This window comes from Dioszegia hungarica (genome assembly GCF_025882075.1).
Source record: "Dioszegia hungarica strain PDD-24b-2 chromosome Unknown MKK02contig_8, whole genome shotgun sequence".
Taxonomy (NCBI): Eukaryota; Fungi; Basidiomycota; class Tremellomycetes; order Tremellales; family Bulleribasidiaceae; genus Dioszegia; species Dioszegia hungarica.
This window is the reverse complement of record NW_026515770.1, coordinates 178,266-203,774: the sequence shown is the minus strand read 5'-3', so window position 1 is coordinate 203,774 and position 25,509 is coordinate 178,266. Positions and strand designations below refer to the sequence as shown.

General features: G+C 57.5%; 10 protein-coding genes across 10 annotated transcripts; 5 read left to right on the top strand and 5 right to left on the bottom strand.

Moving 5' to 3' along the window:
* Nucleotides 1–82: 82 nt before the first annotated feature.
* Nucleotides 83–2,116, top strand: MKK02DRAFT_25115 (S-adenosyl-L-methionine-dependent methyltransferase; the record flags this gene model as incomplete). Its single annotated transcript, XM_053086987.1, has 6 exons — nt 83–301; nt 355–462; nt 517–756; nt 819–1,148; nt 1,217–1,691; nt 1,734–2,116. 6 exons carry the CDS (start codon nt 83–85, stop codon nt 2,114–2,116), a joined length of 1,755 nt encoding a protein of 584 aa, XP_052944860.1.
* A 239-nt stretch (nt 2,117–2,355) lies between these two features.
* MKK02DRAFT_24831 (mitochondrial putative amino-acid acetyltransferase) lies at nt 2,356–4,143 on the bottom strand (the record flags this gene model as incomplete). The annotated part of the gene is made up of 1 exon (XM_053086942.1): nt 2,356–4,143. The coding sequence occupies one exon, from the start codon at nt 4,141–4,143 to the stop codon at nt 2,356–2,358; it is 1,788 nt and encodes a 595-aa protein (XP_052944859.1).
* A 745-nt stretch (nt 4,144–4,888) lies between these two features.
* On the bottom strand, nt 4,889–5,454 carry MKK02DRAFT_43761 (ubiquitin; the record flags this gene model as incomplete). The annotated part of the gene is made up of 5 exons (XM_053092600.1): nt 4,889–4,973; nt 5,084–5,166; nt 5,245–5,274; nt 5,365–5,382; nt 5,437–5,454. The coding sequence occupies 5 exons, from the start codon at nt 5,452–5,454 to the stop codon at nt 4,889–4,891; spliced, it is 234 nt and encodes a 77-aa protein (XP_052944858.1).
* A 508-nt stretch (nt 5,455–5,962) lies between these two features.
* On the bottom strand, nt 5,963–6,688 carry MKK02DRAFT_43760 (Rpp14/Pop5 family-domain-containing protein; the record flags this gene model as incomplete). Its single annotated transcript, XM_053092599.1, has 2 exons — nt 5,963–6,291; nt 6,373–6,688. The coding sequence occupies 2 exons, from the start codon at nt 6,686–6,688 to the stop codon at nt 5,963–5,965; spliced, it is 645 nt and encodes a 214-aa protein (XP_052944857.1).
* Nucleotides 6,689–6,947: 259 nt separating this feature from the next.
* MKK02DRAFT_43759 (uncharacterized protein) lies at nt 6,948–11,504 on the top strand (the record flags this gene model as incomplete). Its single annotated transcript, XM_053092598.1, has 14 exons — nt 6,948–7,067; nt 7,133–7,196; nt 7,258–7,499; nt 7,554–7,687; nt 7,741–8,552; nt 8,599–8,640; nt 8,688–9,035; nt 9,082–9,511; nt 9,558–9,580; nt 9,638–9,748; nt 9,793–10,286; nt 10,334–10,849; nt 10,904–10,979; nt 11,032–11,504. The coding sequence occupies 14 exons, from the start codon at nt 6,948–6,950 to the stop codon at nt 11,502–11,504; spliced, it is 3,885 nt and encodes a 1,294-aa protein (XP_052944856.1).
* A 97-nt stretch (nt 11,505–11,601) lies between these two features.
* MKK02DRAFT_32584 (beta-lactamase-like protein) lies at nt 11,602–12,845 on the bottom strand (the record flags this gene model as incomplete). The annotated part of the gene is made up of 4 exons (XM_053088533.1): nt 11,602–11,936; nt 11,986–12,040; nt 12,091–12,508; nt 12,565–12,845. 4 exons carry the CDS (start codon nt 12,843–12,845, stop codon nt 11,602–11,604), a joined length of 1,089 nt encoding a protein of 362 aa, XP_052944855.1.
* A 935-nt stretch (nt 12,846–13,780) lies between these two features.
* MKK02DRAFT_32583 (uncharacterized protein) lies at nt 13,781–16,213 on the top strand (the record flags this gene model as incomplete). The annotated part of the gene is made up of 2 exons (XM_053088532.1): nt 13,781–14,036; nt 14,082–16,213. 2 exons carry the CDS (start codon nt 13,781–13,783, stop codon nt 16,211–16,213), a joined length of 2,388 nt encoding a protein of 795 aa, XP_052944854.1.
* A 291-nt stretch (nt 16,214–16,504) lies between these two features.
* Nucleotides 16,505–17,061, top strand: MKK02DRAFT_43756 (NADH-ubiquinone oxidoreductase B18 subunit-domain-containing protein; the record flags this gene model as incomplete). Its single annotated transcript, XM_053092597.1, has 3 exons — nt 16,505–16,584; nt 16,819–16,917; nt 16,989–17,061. 3 exons carry the CDS (start codon nt 16,505–16,507, stop codon nt 17,059–17,061), a joined length of 252 nt encoding a protein of 83 aa, XP_052944853.1.
* A 213-nt stretch (nt 17,062–17,274) lies between these two features.
* Nucleotides 17,275–20,773, bottom strand: MKK02DRAFT_43755 (uncharacterized protein; the record flags this gene model as incomplete). Its single annotated transcript, XM_053092596.1, has 8 exons — nt 17,275–17,653; nt 17,700–18,225; nt 18,276–18,696; nt 18,749–19,270; nt 19,316–19,537; nt 19,583–19,895; nt 19,945–20,230; nt 20,275–20,773. The coding sequence occupies 8 exons, from the start codon at nt 20,771–20,773 to the stop codon at nt 17,275–17,277; spliced, it is 3,168 nt and encodes a 1,055-aa protein (XP_052944852.1).
* Nucleotides 20,774–22,018: 1,245 nt separating this feature from the next.
* MKK02DRAFT_24991 (uncharacterized protein) lies at nt 22,019–23,782 on the top strand (the record flags this gene model as incomplete). Its single annotated transcript, XM_053086966.1, has 7 exons — nt 22,019–22,093; nt 22,170–22,275; nt 22,319–22,767; nt 22,814–22,967; nt 23,014–23,116; nt 23,173–23,495; nt 23,580–23,782. The coding sequence occupies 7 exons, from the start codon at nt 22,019–22,021 to the stop codon at nt 23,780–23,782; spliced, it is 1,413 nt and encodes a 470-aa protein (XP_052944851.1).
* Nucleotides 23,783–25,509: the final 1,727 nt, after the last annotated feature.

The following is a 25,509-nucleotide window of genomic DNA, read 5'->3' as shown; positions in this document are numbered from 1 at the left end:
ACCTAGAGAAAATGATAAGCAAGGTATGAGGAGCAGAACTTCGGCGACTTCAAGCGACTTCCTTGTTACACTATACCTCAAGATGAGCATAAGACCGGCCTCAAGAGGGCTTGCAGAAGCCCTAGGGTCCTCTTCCGCCCGAAGAGTGAGGCCTGTGCCCCAGCGCTCCAGTTTGCCGGTCGCTGGCCCGTCCATTCCCCGACGACACGCCTCGAAAGACGCAAAGCCGAACAATGTGGTTACAAAGGAACGATTCAACTTCAATACTTCCTTAAACTTTACAGATGAGCTGGATCCTGATGTGAGCTTCCACCCTCCCTCATCAGCTGAAAGGAGATTGAGCTCATGATGTAGCATGTCAACTATCGCAGAGTCTCAGCGTCGGAGATTGCGAACCGGCGAGAACCACCGACGAGGGTCAAGATGCTCGTCCGGGACTTTATCGATGACAGTCTGTACAATGTCAGCTTACACCAGCACGAGATGTCGCTCGAGACATTAAGCTGATTCGGGCAGGAACACTATGGCTATTTCTCACGGAACGCTACAATCTTCACGCCGCCTTCGGAGGGGTACGACTTTGGCTCCTTCCGTGACGCCGCGCATTTCCAGGAGACAGTGGCGGAGCGGTATGAAGCAGAGTACGGAAACATGGAGCTGGAGTCTGCGGAAGAGGGGGCAGAGGGAAAGGCGAAAGTACAAGCAAAAGGCGGATTGGGGCGGCAGGTCTGGCATACCCCCACCGAGCTGTTCAAGGTCAGTTCCGAGCTGAGTCATGATTGGGTGTGCCCGACAGAACCTCAACTGACTTCGTACAGCCATACTACGCCCGAACACTAATCAAGCCCATCCTTCAAACCTACAAGCTCAATCACTTCCCATACCAAGATTTGATCATCTACGAGGTCGGCGCCGGGAACGGATCTTTCATGATCGACTCGCTCAAGTATATTCGGGATGAACATCCGGACGTCTTTGCGCGGACAAAGTATAGGATCATTGAGATCAGTCCGGCGTTGGCCAAGATACAAAGGGCACGGGCGGAGGCGGAGGGCTTTGGGGAACGGGTGGAGGTGATTAATGAGGATGTTATGCGGTGGAGAGGGGGAGGGGTGGAGCCTTGTTTTGTCGTTGCTCTGGAGGTCTTTGTGAGCGTCCATCCAGCTATGTACTGAGAACCGGTGATATCCACAGCGAAACATAGCTGATACTCCAGGACAACTTCGCACACGACATGATACGATACGATATCCGCACCCTTGAGCCTTTACAAGGCATTGTCTCCATCGACCGCTCCGGCGACTTTTCCCTCCTCTACGAACCCCTCACCGACCCCCTCCTGCGCCGTGTACTGGCATACCGCCGTCTTCTCCCCCCATCCCCACTCACAGCCCCTACTCTGCCCTCGCCGCTCCTCCGCTCTCCACTCCTCCGGTCCCTATACACCTCGATGCCATTCGCCCCGAACCTCTCAGCCCCAGATTGGATACCTACCAAAGCAACACATTTCCTCGAGCGCCTCCGGGATAGACTACCGAACCACCGGCTCATGGTGGCTGATTTTGACTCGTTGCCAGAGGCAGTGGAAGGACGGAGTGGACCGGTCGTTCAGACGCGGTATGGAGGGAGTATGGTACCCTGTGAGACATTCCTCGTTAAGCAGGGATACTTTGATATCTTCTTTCCTACCGGTATGTCTTCCCTTCATCCACATGAGCACCGCTGACGACCAGACTTTGAGCTTCTCAGAGATACCTACTCTCTGATAATGAACTCCCCCTCTATACCCTCCCCGAACTCGCCGTCAGCCTCCACATCACCACTCCCGACCCGCAAAATCTCTCCATCTCGCCAGTCAGCGCCAGCAACGACCCGAGACGCTCAACCCCACCCACTGACCGCCGCTCTATCCTCAACACCACCTCAGCTCTCATCCGACTTCTTCTCCCCTCATCCCGGGACTGGCGTGCGCGGCTTCCGGCGGAGGCAGGTATCGATACATACCCATGCGGAGTTTATGATGAAGTATGGGCCGGAGGAGGTGGGAATGACGAGAACGGGCGATGGAGAGGGGGTGATGCTGGGTATGTACAAGAATGCCAAGATGATGTTTTAGGCGACGAGGGCGGATTGTGACTGTAGATAGCATAGACGACTACATTTTATCAGTATCTACATGAACACCATCTACTCTAGCGCACTTCGTTCCTGACGCGAGCTGGGTTTCTCGCGATCGCCAAAGTGCATACTCTTTGTGTTTAGCTGTCGCACAGATGCAACTGGTTGATCTATGCCCTATGTTCTACTTCTGAATGCAGTCTATATACAACTCCTCCTCCCCCGCCTCACTCGAGCTCACTTGGCCCACACACTCCCAATCGCCCCAATAACCGGTTCCCACCTAGCCAACCTCCCTTCCTCCTCCATCTCCACCATCCTACTCAACCACCCCCCTCCAAACTCCCTCCCCCCTTGCCTCGCCCGCTCCCTCAATCTCTCCTCGGCATCACACCAGAACATCTTCCACTTGCCATCCGGCGTCGTAATAAAGCCATTACTTCTCTCGGCATACCACTTGTTCACCGGATTATCCGCCCTGCTCCGCCATACGAGATCCCGCCCTCTCCCCTGTCCACTCAACGACCCTTCGGACGGATTGGCCGCATCGAGCAGGCCAAGACCGTACGTCTCGTCTCGGAGCGCGACCCATAGGAAGTCCACCGTACCGTCCCCTTGATGCGAGGGGAGTACGGCGAACTTGTCCAGGTAGCAGATACCCTCGGGCGTGGAGTCCGGCTCGGTGGTGACAATGGCGGCACCGGCATAGTCGCCGATGACGATGAGGAAGTCCATGTCTGTTTCCAAGCGGGTGTAGAAGGCGTCTTGGTCCAGTGTCCGCCGGAACGATTTCTCCAGTAACCGATTGAGAGCTGGCCGATCCACCTCGTCCAGGGATCGCAGAACGCGCACGGGTAGTCCCTTCCGGATCAGCGTGGGTGTATCCCGCGTGAGACGTCCCTCCGACTCCACGAGCAGCGCGTGCGGCAAACTCGCAGAGTGAGCAGGCTTATTGGTGATGAGATTGGCAATCATAGCCGCGGGACTCCGGTGCGAGACCAGCAGCGCCGATGCGTCTCGCGGCATATGGGCGAGGCACGCGTCCGAGAGGCGCAAATTGGACAGGGCGGTAGGGTGCGACTCGGACCAGTGGGGGAGGTACGTGTCCTGGATGAAGGAGAGTTCGGACGCGAGGTTGATGGATAGATGAGGAAGACCTTGGCGGGCATAAGAGGGGATCCCGCCTTCCCGATTGATGATGAGCAGTCGGAGCGGTGTGAGGTCGACAACGCTGCTTCCCGTCCCCGATCCCTTGCCGACCGGCGCAGCGGCCATCGACTCCGCCAACGCCTTCAGAACAGCATCCGCCCCTACCCGCCTCGTCCGGCATCCCGAGTCCAGCGCCACTGGCAGCAATACCGGGATCTCTCCCTCCGTGACTGCCCGCCGAACATGATCCAGACCCTCTTCCTCCACAAACACCTCCCCTTCCACCCTCTCGCCCCCAGAGTCCCCCTCGCCGGACTTGCCCGCTATTCTCGCTACCGTCGAAAGGACCGGTCGTGCCCCCGCCCCCAGTCTCCCCAGACTAGCCACCACCTTCTCCAGATCCCGCAAGACCATCTTCTTTTGCCGTTGCGCTGCGGCAGTATCCGCCGGCTCGGTCGCAGGGAGGTCGTCCCGATCCAGAACAATCACCGAGACCAAGCCGAGCTTTTGGAGGTGTGCCATACCTTGGCAGATGGAATTGAGCTGGAGGTCCGTGAAGGGTCCTTGGATCTTGACGAGGGCTGGATGACGGACGATAGGGTCCAAGAGGGATGCGACGAGCGGGTTCTCGGGTTGCGGGTTGGAAGCGTCGGTAGCGGGAGTGGGGTCGGTACCCGGCTGAGGAGGGAGGGAGAGGGCCGGTGTAGCTCCGGACAGCTGTTCTGATGGATTGGGAAAGGGAGGGGCGGTAGGTCGACCGAACGAAGAGAGATAGTTGCGCGAGTCGCGCATCGATGGACTGGACCGAAGGATAGACAGGATAAATTCCTTCACATCAGCTTTGCAGCAACAATGTGACCTGTCGTAGACGCACATTATCGCTCTCAACTCGCTCTTCGTGAGAGGCAGAGTCATACAGCTGTCTCTGAGGCTACTAAATCAGCTACTCTCTTCCATCTGGTGAACCCAGCCTTGGCTAGCTCACTACTCGCTGAGAACACATCACCCCTACGCGGGACTTCGCAGCTACCCCTGATCCTCCCCCTCGAACCGCCCGCCCAAGCCCTTGAAGGCTCATAGACCGCATATTGATCGATGCTATGAGCTCGCAGCTGCGCAGGATAACATGAGCACAGAAGGTGGATAGTGAGATGAGGTGTAAAGGGGGCTACAGAAGTACAATTTATAGCTTCTTCTTCTCGTCCCCGAGTCGGAGCAGGGTTGCCGAGGTCCGTGCGTTCATTATCGCTCGTCAGGCCGTGAGAGCTTGTGAACCCCGCAAGCCTCGTCTTAGACAGTGCTTCCAAGTTAGGCCGGCAGGGCAGACGAAAGTACAGCGCTCAGCTGAAGGTGGCGTGAACATTGAAGGGCGGCGTTGCAGAAACAGGGGCAGGAAGTGACCAGAATGACAGGCTAGGTTCGTTAGGAGGAAGCTAAGGGAAGGAACGGCGATTCTGGAGGGGTGGGGATGAGAATGATGATGGTATACATGACCCCGGTGAAGCAGAAGCAGCTATCCACCCTTCTTCTCCTCTTCTTGAATTCCCGCCGACCCCATCTCCGCCGACCTGTCACCCCTTCGTTTTCCCATTCTATCGCACACCGCATGCCTCATCTCGCTCTATGCTCCGCCTCGCAGCGCCAACACCAAGTGGATGACCTTGCCCGCATCGAGTTTGTAGTCCTGGACCGTCTTGTCGTCCGACCTGCATATCAGCGACAGGTCATACCTCGTAGCATGCCCCTGATCCGACCGATTCCCGCTCCCCTCCATGGAGCTTCGACCCAATCTATGAGTGATCAAGGAAACACTTACATTGCCTTTCCACTGTAGATCAAACGTTGCTGTACTGGCGGAATCCCAGCCTTCTCTTCGACCCGGTCCTTGACTTTTGAGATCTAGAAAGAAGCCATCAGCTCACTCATCCGACATAGTCAACGAGCATCATGGCCCGTCTCGTTGGGATGAAGACGTACTGTCCACTCGGCCTGAACATCAATCTCGACCTGAGAGTATCATTATCGGCCAGCATCAGGTGCAAGGCTTGGAGATAGGCCGCCAGTCCATCAGTAGGTAGGGTTGAGGATCGGACATACCTCCTTCCCTGTCAGTGTCTGATTCGTTAGCTCAGCGTTCTCAATACGGCGTGAATGAAGCTATCAGCTGACCTTGACTTTGATGAGCATCTCGACGGGCTGTTGGTAGGTGAAGTGGAATGGATGGGTGAGGAAGGTAGAGAGGTGACCGGTGAACGATGGAGGTCTTTGAACGCGAAAGCTCCGCGAGCTTCGCGACGGTTTCAAGTCTAGTCCGTGCGTCGCTTCAGGAGGGCCTTGTTCTTTGTTCTCTGGCCAAAGATCGAGGGATCTTCGTGAAGTATGGGCCTCAAGTCGACATAGCAATGATTGGCCTGGAGGAGGGAGAAGCACATGCTCGACTATCTGGCGAATCCATGACCTACAACATAAGATCAAAGCGCACTTCCTATCAAAGTCCTGCTCCCCCTCGTCTCCGCAAGACTTCGGGTGCGACGCCGTTCCCTCGGCTCCCAGTGCTCTTGGTCCTGTACCACCGCGGCAGTGTAGGTGTGACCCCAAAAACAGCGTCTGTGTATGTCGGGAGCTATGTGTCCCGTACTTGGCCGAGTGGCTCTGCAAGCCCGTATGATCGTCGCCGTTCCTCTTGTCCTCCCGCCTAGTCCTCGAGAGCATTCAACATCTCCTCCTCTTTGTCCCACCCCTCCCTCAGCCTCTTCTCCTCCTCCGCCCTCCTGCCTCCCCTGCTCAGCCCTTCATCCTGCACGCCCGCCAATGCCGCCGAGAGCATCTGGGCCGTGACGAGTCGATGGTACGCTATCGCCCGATTCTGTAGCTTCTTGATCGTGCCGCTGATAGCTACGACACGGGGGATGATGGGTTGGCCGTTCATCTCCCGGAGGAGAGTGAGGGAGGCCCAGAGTGTGCGGTAGTGCGGTCGAGCGACGCGGAGGATGGTGAGGGTGGTATGCGGGGAGTGGTAGATGACTGCGGGGTGTCAGCCCTACTCTACGTCTGGGTTCTCGGACAGACTCAGCATTCAGACATGCTGCTGTAGACGAGACTCACCCTTGAATGAACTTGCTAGCCGTCCCCACCCTTCATCTCCGAAACAGTCCAACACATTCGCCCTCAACGCCCTGAAAACCGCCGAGCTCCCATCATCCCCCAGCTTCAGCTGACCAGACAGGTCCGTATGTGGGACCACGAAGGGCACGAGCGGCAGTACAGGCAGTACATCGTCCCCATCATCGTCGGCCCCGTTGAAACCAGCGTCGAAAGTGGGGGAAAGGGACTCGTTTGGGCCGCCCACACCGACGTCTGAGGTGAATGAAGCGGGGGAGATAAACTCCACGAGGAGATGGCGGTTCTTGAAGCGGACCATTGTGGGAGTCCCGGGATCCTGCTGGGCGATGTGGGTGGGTAGATGAGAGGTAGAGATGTAGGGCACGGTACAGCGAGATTTTGGCATGGAGAGGAGGATTTGGTCACGTGCCGACGAGCTGGGTTACGGCATCGGTCTACGCGTCAAAACAATCCACGCTGTGATTTCTTTCACGTCCACGCACATCACACTTTACCTCTCTTCCTTCTCTCTGCACTACCGGCTCGGCCCCATCTAGAGCGCGATCAGAGACTCTGAAATGAAGGAAGGACCAACAACAAATCTCCAGGAGGTGCTCGCGAAGCTGAACGCGAATGGTGGAGCAGGCGGACGTGGAAGTGGCGGAGGGAGTTCACACGCTGGGCCGAGCGCAGTCAAGGTGAGTCGGCTCCTCCAGCTTTCGAGCTTGCAGACATTATATGTAATATGAAGCTGACCTCCCAGCCGACTTTCAATCTGGCCAAAACAGCATCGGCGGGTCCATCTCGTCCTCCCAGCTCCACGTCGCGTATGTCAAGCTTTCTTAGGGTACCTATGATCGGCTCAAGGGGCGAAGCTCATACTTGCAGAAGCCAGTGCTGCCGCTCTCCGTCGCTCGACACCAAGCGTTGCTGGTAGCTCGCGCAGCGTCCCACTCAACCGCTCAACGCCAAAAGAGACGCTCGGTTCGGCCGCATCGGGCTCGGCAGTCCTCACCCCAAAGTCACTCAATGGCTCCCCAGTATATCGACCTGCCTTCGGCGGGAAAGAGATCGGATCGACCTCAAGACTCTCTGTCGCACCACCGAAGACTGCGAACAAGCTGGACTCTGTGAGCTGGAAAAGGGGATTGATACGTATTCGGAGGGTATAGCTGATCAAGCAGATACCGATTGAGCGGCTCATGTCGATGATCATAAAAAATCAGGCGGAACAATTGGATCTGTCAAAGCAAAAGCAGAGCCTGGGTGATGGGGATGACTGGATGGGCGAAGATCCCGAGATGATTGACGCGAAAATGTGGGTCACCTAGTGCTTGGCGTAACTCCCGAATAACGCGCTGATATGTGCAGAGCGATGCTTGATCAACGGCTCAAGGATCTTACCGCGGCCATGATGGCACGATCATCTGCTCCGAAGCCTGCAGAGCCGGCATCATCCGGAAGCACGGCCCGCTCCGTGTACTTTGCTCGGCAACAGCAGACTACTGGCCAAGATCGTGCTCAAGCCTATCCCACCCCATCCACCTCGAACGGCTCAGACCGCACGCTCCCCACCAACCAACAGCGAGTGCCGCACCGGAGCGATACCAGCGCGGGAGGAGGCGATGTCAAGCCGATATACAGCCTTTTGTCGGATGACGAGGAGGAAGTGCCGTTAGCGCAAATACGTCGTCCAGGTCCGTCACGGCAGGGGGACGAGCCGCCTCAAATGGATGACTACGATATTGCGATGGCGGAGCAAGAGGAGATGGACATGGCGAGGGAAATGGAGGTGCCCGAAACGCCCCCAGCCCATCGCGCAGCTATAGCCGAGCTGGAGGATATCCCACCAGAACTCCTCTTCTCCTCGCCCCCTCCTGTACCTACCTCTCGGCCACACCAGCAGCAACAGCCTGTACGCGTCTCGGCATCGGCGGCGCGATCTACGCAAGCGGGACCTTCACGGCTCGGTGTCGTCGCTTCTCCAGCCTTCCAAGGTCCGGGCCCGTCCCAGCCCCGGCAGAGAGCGCCGCCGCGCGGAGAAGAGGTGGTAGCGGTCCAGCCGGAGAAGGTGTATCCTTGGAGTAAGGAGATCAAGCAGAGACTGGTGCAGACTTTCAGGCTCCCGGGTTTCAGGAAGCATCAGAAGGAGGCGATTGATGCGATCATGAGCGGGAAGGATGGTGAGTTCAAGCGTCGAATAAATTTAGGGCTTAGCTGACTCGACAGTCTTTGTCCTCATGCCTACAGGTGGCGGCAAGTCACTGACATGTGAGCTTTCAATATGGGCGTCCGGTCGACCATGAGCTGACAATAAGACCAACTTCCCGCTGTCTGCTCCCTCGGTGCCACGCGCGGGGTCACCTTCGTCATCTCCCCTCTGATCTCCCTGATCAACGACCAGACCCGTCATCTCCTCAAGCTCGATATCGCCGCCCTCGCATACACTGGCGACATGACCCAGACGGACAAGAACGAGGCGCATCAGTCCCTGTCGAAGCCGGAACCATGGACCAAGGTGGTATACGTCACGCCGGAGATGATGTCTGCCGGGACGAACATCAAGGGGATCATTCGGGATTTGGCGCGCCGGAAACGGCTGGCCCGGTTCGTGATTGACGAGGCGCATTGTGTGTCTCAGTGGGGTCATGATTTCCGGGCGGACTGTATGTGTCTTCGGGCCACAGTAGTGGGCATGAGCTGACATACTAGACCTGAAACTCGGGAATCTGAGGAAAGAATACCCCGATATCCCGATTATGGCTCTGACCGCTACCGCCCAAGTCAAAGTGCAGGAGGACATCATCCGCTCGCTCGGTATTCAAGGCTGCAAAGTCTTCCAACAATCGTTCAACCGGCCGAATCTGTCGTACGAGGTCCGACCGAAAAAGAAGGACGTCTTGCAGGATATCGTCCGCGTCATTCACGCGCAGCAGGTCGATCGGAAACACGTCCCGGGAATCATCTATTGCGGCAGTAGGGACAAGTGCGAGGTGCTGGCGATGGAATTGAGGGATAAGCATGGGTTGAGAGTGAACCATTATCATGCGGGCATGTCGAAGGGGGACAGGAGAAGAATACAGGAGGGATGGCAGGAGCATGAGTTTGAGATCATCGTGGCCACGGTGGCGTTTGGGATGGGGTGAGTCTGTCTGACGTGCGGAAAGGAAACTGAGCTTATTATGCAGGATTGACAAGGCGGATGTACGATGTAAGTTTGCATGGCGTCCAGCGGCTGGCGATGCGAGGGGCAAAGCTGACGTTCCAGTCGTCATCCATCACTCATTACCTCGCTCGCTCGAGGGCTACTATCAAGAGACTGGTCGAGCCGGGCGAGATGGCAAATCGTCTACTTGTATCCTGTACTACCACTTCAACGGTAAGCATCATTCGCCCGTTCGAGATTACGAAGCTGATTGATAGATGGAAAGAGCATGATGAGCCTCATCGACAAGGACCAGGTCTTGACTCCTGACCAAAAGGCCCGGCAAAAGGACAGCATCAACGAGGTCCTCCGTTACTGCAATAATCGGACCGACTGCCGTCGTTCACAGGTCCTCGCGTTCTTCAACGAGTCGTTCGACCCCGCCGACTGCCACGAAGGGTGCGATGTCTGCCTTTGCCGTGATACCGCGGTGTATGAGACCGAGGACGTCTCGGCCGATGCCATCACCGTACTCAAGATGTTCCAAAATCTTCAGCGGGAGGACCGGGTCACGATCGTTACAGCGACGGAAGTTTGGCGGGGATCCACCACCAAGACCACGCAGAATTACCGGGACAACCCACACTTTGGTTCTGGGGCGGAATGGGAGCGGCAGGACGCGGAGCGATTGCTGCAGAGTATGACGATCGACAAGGTATTGCAGGAATTCACGGTGGTCAATGGCGGCGGATGGAGCAACTCTTACCTCTCGGTACGTTCTTTACCTTCGAAGGAGGACTTGGCAGCTGACAGATGTAGATGGGCGAGAATGCGCGAGATGTTCTTAAGGGCAAACGCAAGATCTCGATGGATTTCCGCGTCAAGTCCCCAGTCAAAGGCAAAGCCGCGCCGCTCCGCCGAACAAAATCCGCCTCTGCTGCCGCTGCTCCCAAGCGCCAGCCGGGCCAGACCAACATGGACGACTATGCCAAGCCCACGCAACGCATCATCTCGAATCCCCTCGCTCGAAAGCGGTCCCTCCAGCAGATAGCGGCCGAGGAGGAGGCGTTCGATAAGTCGGGTTGGGGGGACACGGACAATGAGGAGGATGAGGATCGGCCGGATTACCAGAAGGACACGGTGGATCCGATAGTGCTCAGTGGGGATGAGGAGGAGCCGGTGCCGAAGAAGCGGAAGAGTGTGGGGGCGGCGATGACAGCAGGAGAGGGGACTAGTGCGAAAGGGAAGGGGAAGGCGAAGGAGGTTCCGGATAGGTCGGAGAATAGGACGCCTGTGGAGAAGTGCTTGAACGCTTTGAACGATGTGGTGCAGAAGGTGAGTTGAGCTAGTGTATGCCCTTGTCTGGACGGATCAGAGCTGATGTGTCAGGAGTATGCGAAAAACACCCATGCGCCCGTGCTTCCAGAGTATGCTCTTGAAATGCTGGCGACTACGATGCCGACCAGTGAGCTTCAGGTCTCCCGATCGGCTGGGTGGGCCAATAGCTGACCAATCAGACATGAACGACCTAGAAAAGACCGAAGGCGTCACCTCAGCCCACATCAGACACTATGGCCAAAAGATTCTCGGAGCAACCATCAAACACCTGAAGCTCGCGGAGAAGGCCAACGGGATCACGCCTGGCGGTCAAGGGTCTCGACTGCCGCCCAGTATGGCTCCTCGTCCACGCGCATCGGCGGCAGCCAAGGCCAAAGACGACTCTGCTTCGCCCGCTAAGCCTGCCGCAGCCGCAGCCAAATCTACGAAAGCGTCCGCCTCGTCCAGCTCGACCGCGGTGTCCAAAAAGACCGCCTCGCGACCCGCGCCCAAGCAGGTCGTCGCCAACATCCAGTCGTTCGCGTACCAGCCCAATGTCCAGGCGACGAGACCCCTCACGTCGTACCTCACCAAGGCGGGCGATCAGAGCGGGGAGAAGCGGATCACTCTCAACAATGCGAATAAGGGTGGCGCTGCCAGGCCGAAGTTCTGAGCTGGACCACCTGTACACATGTAGACCACACCTAGGGAAAAGGGTGTACTGTACACATCATGCATGTCTATTTGTAGCTGTTGATATGTACTATTCGCTACACTTGGGCGGCCCGCTCTTTGGCCCGCTCCTCAACACCCTCCTGCTTCTTCTCCTTCCAGCCATTCTCCTTCCACTCGTCCAGCTTCTCCGGCCACCTCGGGAGAACATTGAGAGCGGGCGCTTCGTGCGCCAGCAGGACCATTATATCTTCCTCTGCGCTCATGCGCGTCAGAGTGCCAATATCGTGCACGCCTCGAACGGGGTCTTCAAGGAAGGGGACCTTGCCATTGAGAACGGGCTCGGTGCCACGTGGGTCAGAGGAGGAGGCGGAAGATGGGACGGGGAGGTATGTCTCCTGGCTGTGGGCGACGTCAGCTCCGAGAAGAATGTCTGGAAAGTCAGCTGAGTCCTGCAAAGACAGTAAAGAGACTCAACGCACAGGTAGGTGGTGATGTAGTCACTCGTGCAAGACCCATCATCTGTCCTACGATGTGCTGCTCAGTCAGCTTCAACGCTCTTTGCCACGCTCATTTGGACCACTCACGCCAGGCGCATGAATTAACCAGAAGCTGCCATCCCCGAACCAATCGACCCCTTCCTCAAAGCACGCCATCTTCTCCCACTGTTTCTCTCCTTCCCTACCCTCCACCGTCCACTTGTCCCCCTTCTTCTCCGTAGGCTGCGGCAGCTCCGCGAACCTCCTATCCTTCAGCCACCCGGACGGCCAGATTGATTTCTCATCCTCCGGGTACCCCTTGCCAATGCCCGCCAGCGAGCCCGGGCCAACAACGACCAGCGGGTCAAAGGCAGCGACTGTCTCGAGGTTTCCGAAGTGGTCAAAGTGCTTGTGGGAGAGTATGACCGTCTTGATGCGCGAGAGGTCATATCCGCCATCTCTGAGCCGAAAGACCGGGTGAGGTTGAGGTTCGACCTTGAACTTCTCAAGTGCGGGCTTGGTCACACTGCGTTCTGTCAGCTTCTCGTTCTCTTTCGAGTCTATTGAAGAGGGTAAGCGTACGGTGTGAAGTTCTCAGGATCCTCCCTGCATCCTAAATCGAAGAGAATCGCCTCATCCCCATGCTCCACCAAGAAGCTGAACGCGGGTAACGTCCACTCTTCCCCTTCTTTGGCGAATGAAGACAGCGCGACGCCCGGTCCGCGGATCCGAGAGGACTCCATAAGTCCGATAGAGACCTTGGCGCCATCACTGGCTGGGGTGGGGATGGGTGTCCATGGGTACTCGGATGGAAAGGGAGGGCGGAGGCGGGGATCGTTCGGCTTGAATTCATCTGCGGCCATTTTGGGTACTTGGTACAAGGGTCTGGGGTGTGAGGAAGCCTTGAGTGATTGAAAGCTTGTGGAGGTGTGAGAGTGTGAGTGAGTGGGGGGAGATGCAGAGCTGTGTAAGGAGGCCACGGAGGTGAGGGTGGTGAGGGTGGTGATGTCACCGGTACGAATCGTTCCCCGGGCGTAAGTTAGCGCGCAGCTGCTGACACAGCAGCTCTTGCCAGTCGTGCATCCGCAGGCAATGTCTCCATAGAATATGTAGGGAGACAGCCGTGATAGAGCGTATCGATGTAGAGCGATTTGCTGAAGGACAGGTACAAAGGCAACGTGTAATTCCCACGAGTCGGACCTGTTTCGATGCCAAGCATCTCTTCACTCATCATCGATCATTCACCTCGACACTGTATCTGCCTCCGATGATCGCTCACTCTGGACCTCTCGCGCTTCAATCGCGCTGCATATCAGGGGAGGATCAGGCCTCAGGGCTGTGTTAAGGTCGTTTGGTCAGTGGACCACCCGCTGAAATGATCGCCGGTGGGGGTCCAGAACAGTGATCGAGTCGACAAAGGTATGACAGGGATCACCCCAGATTCGCATTCAACGATCCTAGATCCTGCAGCGAGCAATGTCCTGACCAGCGAGGTCATCCTGCTCACCAAAGATGGCCCTCACCTAGTGATCTTTGGCAAATATGTATCCAAGTCAAATTTCCCAACTCACCCGAATGTTGACAGCCCCCCTCTTGACGCGTCCACAACGACTTTCTTGCTCATTCAAAATGCCAGAGAGCGAGACATGGTCTCACCAGTAAGCGTACCCGACACAACTCGTCCCTGCCACCGCAGCTGCCCGTCACTCCCCCGCATCATCGTGTCCTCGTACAAACATCTACATCATCTAAGACGCGTCCATCCTTCACCCGCACCTCATCCGACACTCCAGCCCTGATGTCCGCCATCGCCGAGGTTCACGGGACGGAGTCCGTTGCCGCCGAGCAGAATCACGTCGAGACGTACGAGACGGCGCCGGAGCCGTTGATGCTCTGGCCATCTACCGTCTTATACAGCGATAAACCCCTCCCTGCCCTCCCACTATACCGTACCAACTCCTTCGCATCTACTTCCACGTCGTTGTCGCTGTCGATGAGCTCGACTGCTCCCACTTCTTCCCCAGACGCTGCGTCGTGCCCTCCCTCCCCAGGAGGTAAGTCATCATTTACACTACCCAAAAGTCGCGGCTGATGATCAGGTATAGAGCCACTCCAGTCACAAATGGACCCTATCCCGGACCCTCGCATGTCCATCATCAGCCAGATGCCTCGGATCAGCACTCCCATCTACGCGTATCATTCGCGTCACGCCAGCGTCCAGTCCGAGATGACCCACCGATCGTCGCACGACTCGGTCCGGGACGACGACGAGACGGAGACGGTCAGTCGACCTTCCTCCCCAGTGTCCATGGCCACGACCTTTGGCGGTGCACCCCGTAACAACCATCGGAGTCGGACCACTACCGCCGAGCGCCCCTCCTCCCCATCCGTCGACCCCCAGGCCTCCCGCTCGATCAGGTCAGGCTCTTTCGCTTCGGAATCGGACGTATCGCACCAGTCCACCTTGGCTAGCTTTAGCCTGCCCTCCTACAATCGCCACACCTTCCGGATGAGCCTTCCTCCCAATACCCAACAGTACTCGGCCGTCACTCCCGACTTTGAAAGCGACGATCCCCTAGCGGGTCCCGGCTGGCCGGGGCTAGTGCCTCCCAGGACATCGAGCCGGGATGTGGATCATGAGATCAGATCCACGCCGGGCGTGGTGGGTGTAGGAGAGGGCTGGGCGGGCGGTCCGTCGGGGAAGAGGCGGAAGAAGAACAGCTGGTTCCGAAGGCGAGGGCGGAAGCAGGAGAATGATGGACAGGCAGAAGACCCTCTGGCGCTCTGGACGGTTCCGGAGGAGGCGCGCTCGAGTCCGCTCAAGTCCGCCTGGAACAGGTCCAGAGCGAGATTTGGGGCGTCGGTACCTGCGCTGGCGGTCACTGGTTCTCCGCAGCCAGGGGAGCAAGGGCCGTCGGATATGATGGCCAGGAGAGGGAGCATGCCAATACCTATGCCGCTCCACCTCGCCAGACAATCTGCCGCAATGTCCGACCCCATTGTCACCGCCGCAAGCTCGCCATACCCCACCAGTCTCCCGGTCCCTCCTCAACCTCGGGCATCGAAGCGTCATGTCCAATCCCAGCCACATCTCCCCTTCCCTCGCTCGGCCTCCCTCTTACCTGGTACCGCCCAGGTGTACTCGGGCTCAGATCAGGCACCGCTCCGCCGCATGGACACCTTTGGGGGCGGCGGGCAAGTGGCGCTTGAGTCGGCGTCACTCGCTGAAGCGGGGGCCAGTCGTGCGCCCGCTGTCCCCTTCCGTACACCGGACGAAATTTCGTCAGACCAAAAACCACCAAAACCTCGCCGGTCATTGCTGAGCAAGCTCAAGGCTCGTTTGTCCATGATATCGGGCGCGAAAAGATCTACTCCCACCGGAACACTTCCAAACTCCACATCTGTCCCCCTTCAGCCAGACATCCCAAATCTCACTCCCAATTATCATACTCGGCCTCTCAGCCGAGTACGCGAGCAGCCTACACGCGCACGACCTCGGCCTGTATCGATGATCCCCCTCGCTGGTGGAGACACTATGGATCTGTCCAGCCATCCTCGCGAAATCCGGCCGCCCGCTCTCCCTCGGTCTCGGTCCGCCGACATCCGGTCTTTCCTCAGTAAGCTCGGTCGATCAGCTCAACCCGTCTCACAAACCGAGAAGGACGCGGCCGGCAAGTCCGGGTCGCACTGGAAGCGCAGATCGTTCTCGGGCATCCCTGGCCTGACCCGCTGGTCCCTATCGGAGAGCAACCTGCTGCGGCCTCGAAAGTCCGGCGGAAGGGACACTCGAGACGACCTGCTCGCTCAATCTGAGGAAGGACGGAGTCGGCGAGAGGAGGACCCTGCTGCTGGGCGAGAAAGCGGGTCTCAGAGTGACGCCCGGAGGGACGCCCTCTTGGCGACCCAGGCGGCGCTATCAGGTGGTCAGACCAAGGCCGAGCGGAAAACGGAGTCAGCGAGGCCCTCGCCGCTGGAAGATCCTCCCCTTACATGGGGCCTGTCATCCACTACCACTCGGTCGAGTACCGCCTCTCCTCCCTCGCCATCCCTCGTTACCCCGACCAAGGGCGATGCGTCTCAGATCCCCGACCCTGAGCCGATCGGAGAAGAGGGTCTCGAAATCCCACGATCATCTTCCCCACGCCCTTCTTCGGAGTTTGCATGGGCTGCACAGTCCGGTACGACGACCAAGGCGAGGCGGATGAGTGCGGGAGATGAGTTGCGCGTTTGACGGCGTAAGGGGTATCCTGGCGCCGAGTCGTGACGCCTGTCTAGTATCCTTCTTGCTTCTCTCATTGTTATCCATCTGTAAAACACCATAGGCAATGCAATCGCTAGTACTCGTTGCTCGTGTACGGGAGTTCAATCCAATCCGCCACACCAGCAGTGACCAGGCTCGACCTGCGACTTCCGCCGGAAGGCAAGGTTAATTTGCTTCCGCCGACTCCGCTGTGACTGCTCCGCCAAAAGCCATAGAGAGACTCCAATCCATCCGACTGTACTCAAAGCAAGCAATAACACTATGGCGTCCTCAATGACTGCATCACAGACCGAGATGGAGGCGGCGAGATTACCGCTCGGATGGAGAGATCAATGCTCAGCGTGAGTTCTGGGTCGAGATAGCCGGAGAGCGGGGTCGAGGGGAGATGGATCTCTCACGCGCGCTTCGGCTGGCCTGGGACGTGTCGGGGTGCATGCAGCGAGCGGGCATGTGAAAGCGAAGGAGTGGAGTGGAGGCAGTGCCACACTGGAGCGGAAGAAGCGGCGCAGAACATAAGTGGGGAGAGCTCAAGGGATCATACCGCTCTGACCGAACATAGGAGCTAATACATGTAGCCTCCTCATCCCACTCAACAAATGCCGCCACAAGGAGTTGTACGCACCATGGAAGTGCGAGGATGAGAGACATGGGTACGAGAAGTGCCAATACGATGAGTGAGTCCTTAGCATTTTGCAGACAGAACACCGATTTTGATATTCGTACGGGGGCCCTCGCTGACCCGCAGCTACATGCGTCGAATGAAGCTCCTTAGCAAGCAGAAGAAGGCAGCAGCGGAATCAGCAGCGGATGAGGAATAGGCGGAGGAGGTGTAGGGAGCTAGAGGGCGGTGACGGCGGGACGGGAAGAGGAGAGGCAGCGTTGCTGTTGTACAGCAGGCTTTCTCCAATGTATTGGCTATCTCTTTCCCTTGACGCTATACTGCCAATGTAGCCGGGCGCACTTACGCAGATCATGGTCGACGACGGACGGACGACGCGCTAAGTTACATACATGACTGATTGATTACAACACTACTTCTGCCCGCCCATTCCCAGCCTGATTTTCAGACTCGGCGTCGCCCCTCCATCCGTCGGCGTCGACCCCTGTCCGCCCGCCCCAAAGTAGTCCATCGGCACCTGTGTTCCATATCCACCGCCAGGCGTCATCCCAGCACCCGGCGTCCCGCCAATTGGACTCTGGCCAACACCTTGCGACTTGTCAAACATAGGACAGTTCCGATTGGCCTTGGTGTGACCCATCTGCCCGCACGCGCCGCACTTGCGCTTCCCGACGTCGAGGTCCGGATCGTAATCTTCTGGATTGATACCGTGTGCCGCTTGCTTCGAGTACTTCTTTCGAGCAAGACGACGAGCTTGGTTCTTTTTGATATTTTCGAGCTCCTGCATCAGGCTAAAGTGGGTCAGCCAGTAATCCACCTCAAGCTCGAGTGACTCACGCGGCCCTCCTCAGTTCGTCCTCCTCCTGGTTCCCAGTAGGTGCCAGATGATCCGCCTGATTCCTGAACTCCTCGATCTTCCTATCCTCGACTCTCCGCCTGTAGCTCGCGATGACCTGCGGGTCCCGAACGATCTCCACCTGCAACTTGCCCTTCACCATCCGCTTGATGCGCATGACCTTCGGAGCGTGGTTCCCGGTGAACGATGTCTCACCAGCACTGGGAGCGGGCGAGTAGCCTCGTGGCGAGTCCTCGTGGAATGGTGTAGCGGCCATAGAGTTGTCACGGGAAAAGGCGCGCCGAGAGTCGGATCGACCGGTGTAGCGGGGCCCGAAACCGACAGGGGTGGCGCCGGTAGCATTACCGCTATGGTCGTCCTCTGTGACGTCGATTTCAGGGGGTTGCGGGTCTGATAGTGCTCTCGCTTGCTTGTCCCAGATCCGACGCTTCTCATCCTCATAAATCCGGTTTTGCTCAGCGTTGGAGATTTTCGCGGTGGCGCCGTTGGCCTTGTGCTCTGCCTCGACTGTGGTTGTCAGCTGATTCACTCCCCTCGAGTTGATAGATACAACTCACGTCTTCGCCCAACTTCCGTCTCGCCCGCCCGCAGAAAGTAGCCCTTCATGTTCGCCTTCAGGAAGCTCCATCCCTCTCCCCGCCCAGTCGGATCCCCTTCCCCATGAACGACCAGCCAAGCCTTCTGCTGCTCCGCCTTCTTGTAGTTCAGAGTCGTGCTCCACACCGCCAGCTTCTGCTCGATATCCAGTCCCGCCTCATCGTTCGGATCCTCCTCGTCCTTCCCTTCCGCCGTTTTGCTGTATCCAGCGTCGTGCAAGTGACGGGCGCCCACCTGCATCGCCTCGTACATCATAGCGAACTCGGGAGTGGTCGTCTGAAGGACCTCGGCGCGTTCTGATGGCCAAGGATTAGGATAGTCAGGGTTGAGGACCCAATAGCCCTGATTCGGACCATTGGAACGGTTGTACAGCAGGAACTCCTGCTTCGTCAGTCCACCTCTCATACATTCAGAGTTGTTGATTTCGACTGACCTGACCCTTGATCTTCAATCTTTGGCGCATCTGCAACTCCGACTGGTCCGGAAAGTACTTCAACAGCTTGCCCATCTTGATCCGCTTCTGCTTGCTCTTGTGGATCAACAGCCACGCCACGATCTGCAAGCGGATCTTGGCATAGTTGGTGTTCTTCCGAGCGTGCGGGCCGGGCACTTCCGACTCATTCGGGAACGTCTGTCCCACCGTGTAGAGATTGGTGATGACACGGATATGGTAGGATGGCACTCCGTTCACCGTGTGGCGGATGACGAGGAAGTCGGTTGTTTCGGGGGTATGGCGGTAGATGGGGGCGCGGATGAGATTGTTGTGGATGATCTGGGTGACTTTGCCCTTGTCGACGTAGCCGAGGAGGAAGGGCTCGGCGTCGCCTACGTTGAGGATAGAAGGTTGGCCAAGGTCGAGCTGGGGTACGTGCTCGTCCTTGTCATCCTTCTTGCGATAGTAGTTGACGATGGTAGTACCCATACCATACCCGCTCATCAAAGGAGGATATTCTTCCTGACGATGTCAGCTGAGGTCCACCATAGGCAGTGGGGGACTTACTGAGAACTCAAGCAGGACGTATGGACCCTTCTCCGCCATCGTCAAATCCCTGGTACTCTTGAAGCGCTCGCTTGGGTCCGTCATCATCGCCTTCTTCCGTGAGGTATTGGAAGAGATGGGGTTCGCCCGCAATTTTTGGAATTTGAGCTCCATGCCGACGGGGAACTGTATCGAAGGGCGCTTCCATGACCGCTGGTCGGCTTTGGTCAGAGTAGTTTTGTACTGCTCGTCAGCTTGGCTCTTGTTTCGCTGAAAGCCAAGGCTCACATAGGGCAGTTGCAATGCCTTTGCAGGGGCTGAGTGGAAGACCTCGATCGCGCCAAATGTCTGACGGATCTTGAACCTGGCCTCACGGCTGTGCTCGTACAGGTGATCGTTGGAGATGTTGAATCTGTCCAACTTGGTTGTGACTGGTGGGAGAACGGGGCGAGGTATGACGACGACCTCATCTTCGTCAATCGCCACGAGGTCGGGCGAGATTCGGCGAGAGTCCCAAATGATCTCGCTGAGCCAGTCGGCTGAATCGAGGAGTTCGTTTCGCGGCTTTAGGGCTTCCAGCGGTTTGGCCGCGGGTGCGGATCTGATATGTCAGCACGACGCCTCCACATCCATAGCCACGCCATACTTACTCGGTGTTGAAGACAATCTGGCTCTCCCAGTCAATCAGGTCGAGCGGCCGAGGGGGTTGACCGAGAATATTGGCAGCTTCCGAGAGATCCGGCCGATTTGGCGCATCCAGCATGTCTTTCCGCCGTACTGCCCTAGCCGCCTTGACCCACACCTTGTCAAAGTAAGCGCCTAGCGGAGTCTCGTACGGTGCCTTGTCCGAGTCGGGGACCTCGAGCTCTGGGAGATTGGGGAGAGTGTGAGCGTCGGATGGTGGGAGAGAGGTGTTCGGGGTGACGGTAACGCGGACTGCGTCGTCAAACTTGCTCAAGTAGTCAAGAGAATGTACTCACATCCTGGTCGAGTGGGATGCTCGAGCTTCCGCCTCTTCGCCTGACCCAGCTCCGCCTCTCGCTTCGACACCATCGAGGGCGTATCATAGAATACCTCGGTCATCCTCAACCTCTGCCCCTTCTCCCACTCTGGCCACACCTTCTGCACCTTCCCCTGCCTAACTTCCTTCTGTGTCACCGCCTTCGGCCTGATCTCCTGCTGCATCTGCACAGCCCGCTTCATCCACCTCGCCTCATCTGCCGCCGTCTTCCTTTGCCTCGCCTCCTTCTCCCCGACCGACTCTACGTCCGACACATCATCCATGAAGCGGTCCTCGCCATCCGAGACATCTTCATCGATCAGAGCCTGGGCACCAGAAGCTGACGCGCCGCCCTGCCCGCCCGAGGTGTCGAGGATGGAGCTGATGGTGGAGGCATCCACCCCGGCTTGCTGGAGGATGCGCTGTAGACCTAGCGAAGCGGTATCGCCGAGGCGCGCCTCATCGTCGTCGCTGTCCATGTCGGACCTCCTCTGGGCAGTGGGCTGCTGGGGACTGATCTCGGCGCTCGCTTGTACTGTCTGGAACTCCAAGGTGGAGGGGTGTCCGAGAGAGCAAGACGGCGGCGGCTTATATAGGCCGCTGGATATTTTGCTTCCGTCGAGTGTGGCGGATAAGGCCTTAAGGTGGCAAGCCGTGGCCCGTAGCAAGACTATATACTGCAAGGATGCATATGTATTCGACTACGCTTCGTGCCGAACCGGAGCAGGCTTATAATCCCGTACTTCGTGAGGCGGAGGCACGATTTCCAGCCCATGCTTCGATGCAAAGACGTTGTGGGCCGAGAAGCGCAGCAGGAATTTAGTGTGGGCTTACAGTGTACGCGTGCCGTGTCGTAGCCACCCACGGCCAGCGTGCTACGTCGGCGCGTAGCGTGCGTGCCGGATAGTCGGGACGCGTGGGAGAAGGCGCAGGGGCTGTGACTGGAGGGCAAGGGAGTAGCATCAAGGGTCGCGGAGCCGCCACAGCGGCACTGCCAAGCAGGAATAAACGAAGGGAAAGGAACGGGCGATGGAACAGGAAGAGGAGGGGGGTATGGATTGGGAGCACGGAGGGCGTGTACTTAGTTGAGGTCGTATCTGTGTTACTGTCCATAGCACTTAGCTAGCACCATGTACCTAGACTACGAAAGAGATTAAAGTCACCATCACAGCTGCCCAGAACAGCCCCAGCCTCGGGTTAACACGCCGAAAAGCTGCTGAGGGCCATGAAAGCCTCAGTGATCGGTCGATTGGCAACACATTTCTAATACACCAACCAAACTCGTGAGCGATTAGCTTGGGAACCCCGCTCGACAAGCAGCAAGCGTGCTGCCGGACCGGGAAGACCTTTCTCGCTGCATCGTACTGCCGCTAAGCGCTGATGCGCCAGACTCCATGGCGAGTTCACCGCGAGCATCCATTCCACGATCAGCAGAGTACCAGCTAACGGACGAGCTGGCCGGTCCCTTGAAACTTCCCTACCGACTGCCGCCCAGTCGGCGACCGACGTCACGGGGAAGTTGAGAGTTTCGGCGCGTTTCAGCGTGTTTCGGAAAGGCGTCGACGATCCGTCGCTAGTCCAAGTGACGGGGTTTGACGGCGTTAGCGCAGCGTTCTTCCAATTCCATGTTCCGTGCCTGACCGCGAGGAATGTGGAGTTGCACGTTCGCAGCTTGCTGGCTGGGTGCGGCGTGTCTTCTCTTTGCTGCAATACTTCCAACTAAAATGAGCAAGATAGAATTGATAGCCAGCTCTCTGGAGCTACCCAATGGCGCTGTGATTCCCAACCGACTCGTGAAGGTATGCTACATTCTGTCTCGGCAGGGGGCGTACTGGATGTCTTCCAAGAGGTCTGAGCTAGCGCTGATTTAGCCAGGTGGCCATGGAAGAGGGCATCGGTCATGGCGGAGGGCTGCCTGGCCGGAGGCATTGCGAGCTATATCGAAGATGGGGTGAAGGCGGCTGGGGAATGCTCATCAGCGGTACATACGACAAGCGCAGATGAGTTCCAAGCTGATGAGAAAGGCAACGTTCAGGTTGATCCTCGGCACCTCGCCACACCACACGACCGAACTATACCCTCTACGTCGCAACATACGATCTCCGCCTATTCTGCTCTTCGCTTCGCCACACTATCATCTCTTCCTCCTGACACCAAGGCGCCCCTCTTGATCATGCAGATCTCACACGCCGGGTTGCAGTCATCCTCGACCATCGGGGCATCTCGCTTGCCATGGGTTCCGGCCATTGGTCCGTCTTCTATGCGTCCCAACACTGGAAACTCGTGGGCCGGCAAAGTGGTCGGACGGACGCTATGGCCGACCAAGAGTCGTCAGATCGTTGACTTTGCGGAATGGGAGGGTATTGTGCAGAAGTTCGTGGATGCGGCGGTCGTAGCCGAGAAGGCGGGCTGGGAGGGTGTGCAAGTGCACTCCGCGCATGGCTATCTGCTGGCTGAGTATCTTTCGCCATTGGTAGGTCCACTGACCCCCTCCCGCGGTATGCTAAGCTGATCAGTAGACCAATCCCAATCCATTACCACTGCCAGGGGTACACTGGAAGATCCCTGTACGACTACACCTTCTCTTTCTCATCCTTCGAGGCGTCCATGCTGCGACCCGGAGAGAGTTCATCAAGGCGATTAAGATCAATTGCTCTGACTTCGTGCAAGGAGGTAGGTTACTTCAGGTATCCTATGACGGGTTGCAGCTGATTGGGAGGTCTGGATGAAGCGCAGTCGGCAGAGATCATCAAGGAGATCGTATCGTGGAGGATGGTAGATGTACTGGAAGTCTCAGGTGGGAATTACAGCAACCCAGGTATGTCCTGCTTGACCGACGGCTTACCAGTGCATCTACGGTAGGCGGTAGCTTATAAAGTGTAGCTTTTACGGACTCCCAACGCCCAACTTCATCCCGCCAAGCACTCTTCTCCCACTTCACCAGCGCCCTACTGCCCAGCCTTCCATCTCCGCCAGAAGGTCCAGCTATCATCCTCACCGGCTCAATACACTCCCGCGAGCTGATCCACTCCTCTCTCGAGACCCGAACGTGCGATCTCGTCGGGATCGGTCGGCCGTCCTGTATCTACCCCGCTCTGCCGAGAGACGTCATCCTCAACATCGATGTCCCGGATGAGGAAGCAGTCTTTGGTGGGTATCATATCAGGGGCGGTGACTGGGTCAAGCAAGCTTTGGGCGGAGGTTCTGCTGCTCCAGCCGGACCGTTCGTTGCTTCTTATGCGGAAACGGAAACGGAGAGCTCGCCTCTGCTCTCGAAAGCTGCAGAGAAGTCGTCTGGCAAGAAGGCGTCCAAGGGGATACCGCTGGTGGGCGCTGGGGTATCGACGTTCTGGCACGAGTGGCAGATGTGTCGCCTGGGCAGGGGTGTGGAGCCGGATATCAACATGAGCTGGCTGGGAGCGGCGCTCTGGGAGGGAGTGGTTTTCGCTGTGATTGGGGCAGTACTGGGTGTCTTTAGGAGGAAATAAGTCCTCAATAAGGCGTTGTACATGGTATATACCGGTCCTCAGCCTTGTTGTATAGCGCATACAGACCGGTGCGACAATACTGCAGGATGTCCGGACCAAGGCTTCTCCAGTATCCCGTGATCCAGGCCTCAGGCCGGCCTCAGGAACGGCGGAGTTGCGAACGATTAGATGATCAGAATCCGCGCTGCTCGCCTTCGCTCTTGACTTTCGTCTGTTCTCGCCTTGTACTTTGCGTCCTTATTTAATGGCCACGTACATTCAATCGCTGCTATGCCTCTTGAATCAGCGCTCGACTCTCATGCGGCCAGACTGACACTGCTTGGTACGGCTAGGGGTCTCGAAATGACGTTCCGAGACAAGGTTTCCTGAGGGATTCAACACATGCGAGGATGCGCACCGTTCGGCATTGTTGTGGCTTCTGAATGAAGTGCGAGCGCTGATTATTCCGAGCGATACGGCGCGAGGAGTGCTGCATCGAGGTGAGTACCCGTGCTGGGCACGCGAGTGTGCCTGTAACGAACTCTAAACTTAACCCCCTTGACACTCGCATACCGGCTGATCTCCCCGCTAGATTCTCGGACGTATAGCGACCCCCTCAAACAGTCCTTCCCCTCGCTACAGGGACATCGCTCGGCATCCCCTTCAGTGTTCGGACACTACAGCGCTTCACCTCCGCTTATCGCGCCGTCTCGAGACACGGGATCGACGTCGTACCGCGGCTGTGTGCACGGACCGGTTGTGTGCCTGCCGTCTGACCCCGAGGGCGTCCCCTCTTTCGCGTCATCGGACATCCCTTCGCAGCGACAAGAGGGCATACCGCAGCTATACTTCGGTCTCGCAACAAGATCGCCGCGTCAGATCGTCTGCTGCTCGGTCCCCTTCTGTATATAGTCGAGCTGGGAAGGCATCTGTGGCCCATGTGTCTTGAGATTGGGGTGTTATAAAAAGTGAGTTCAAGATGTCTGTCGTGCGTCTCGCTATTCGGCTTGCCGGCGGTATGAGGAGGCTCGAGCTGATTTCGTTGAGCCGGAGCGGTGCAGCTGATCATGCAGATCCATAAAGGCACAAAAGGCATCCCGGGTATAAGCCACTATTGTTCATCACGCGTCCCTATTGGCGGTCGTCAAGGCTGAGACCTAAGAGAAGCTACGTCCTTTGGCGTCATCAAGCTTCAAAGCTTGATATCTACTCGAGGCGAACAAGGGAGCAAGCAAGGAGTAGCGGAAGCGAGGTGGTAAAATACCAAGTAAGTGGTGCCTCATCACCTGTCGTCATCACGCACTATTGCCATCACGATCGCAACTTGGGCAGGCCCCTTTGGGCGAACAACTTGCATCTGGACCGCCTCACTACCCCGTCTCCTCGTCAGAGAGCAACTCGCTTATCCGTCACAGATCATCCGGTAGACATAATCAGGAAGCCTTCATCCTCTCCAAGGTATGTCTTTCGACGATCTAGCGAGGCGCCCATAGCTCACAAGACAGGTCACAGCTCCGAGCCCCTCCTTTAGCCTCACTCCCACTCGGATGGCCATCTCCAAAAGCGCATCGCCACCAACCCCATGCTCGCGTCTCCGCCTCGACCTCCTCACCTTCTCTCCTCGTCTCACAAACCCATCATGCCGTCCTCTTCTTTTGCCTCCTCATCCCGCGCCCCAACGCCCACCATGGGCAAAACCATCAAAGGGCTCTTCACCCGAGCCAAGTCGCCCGAGGGAGGCGACCAGA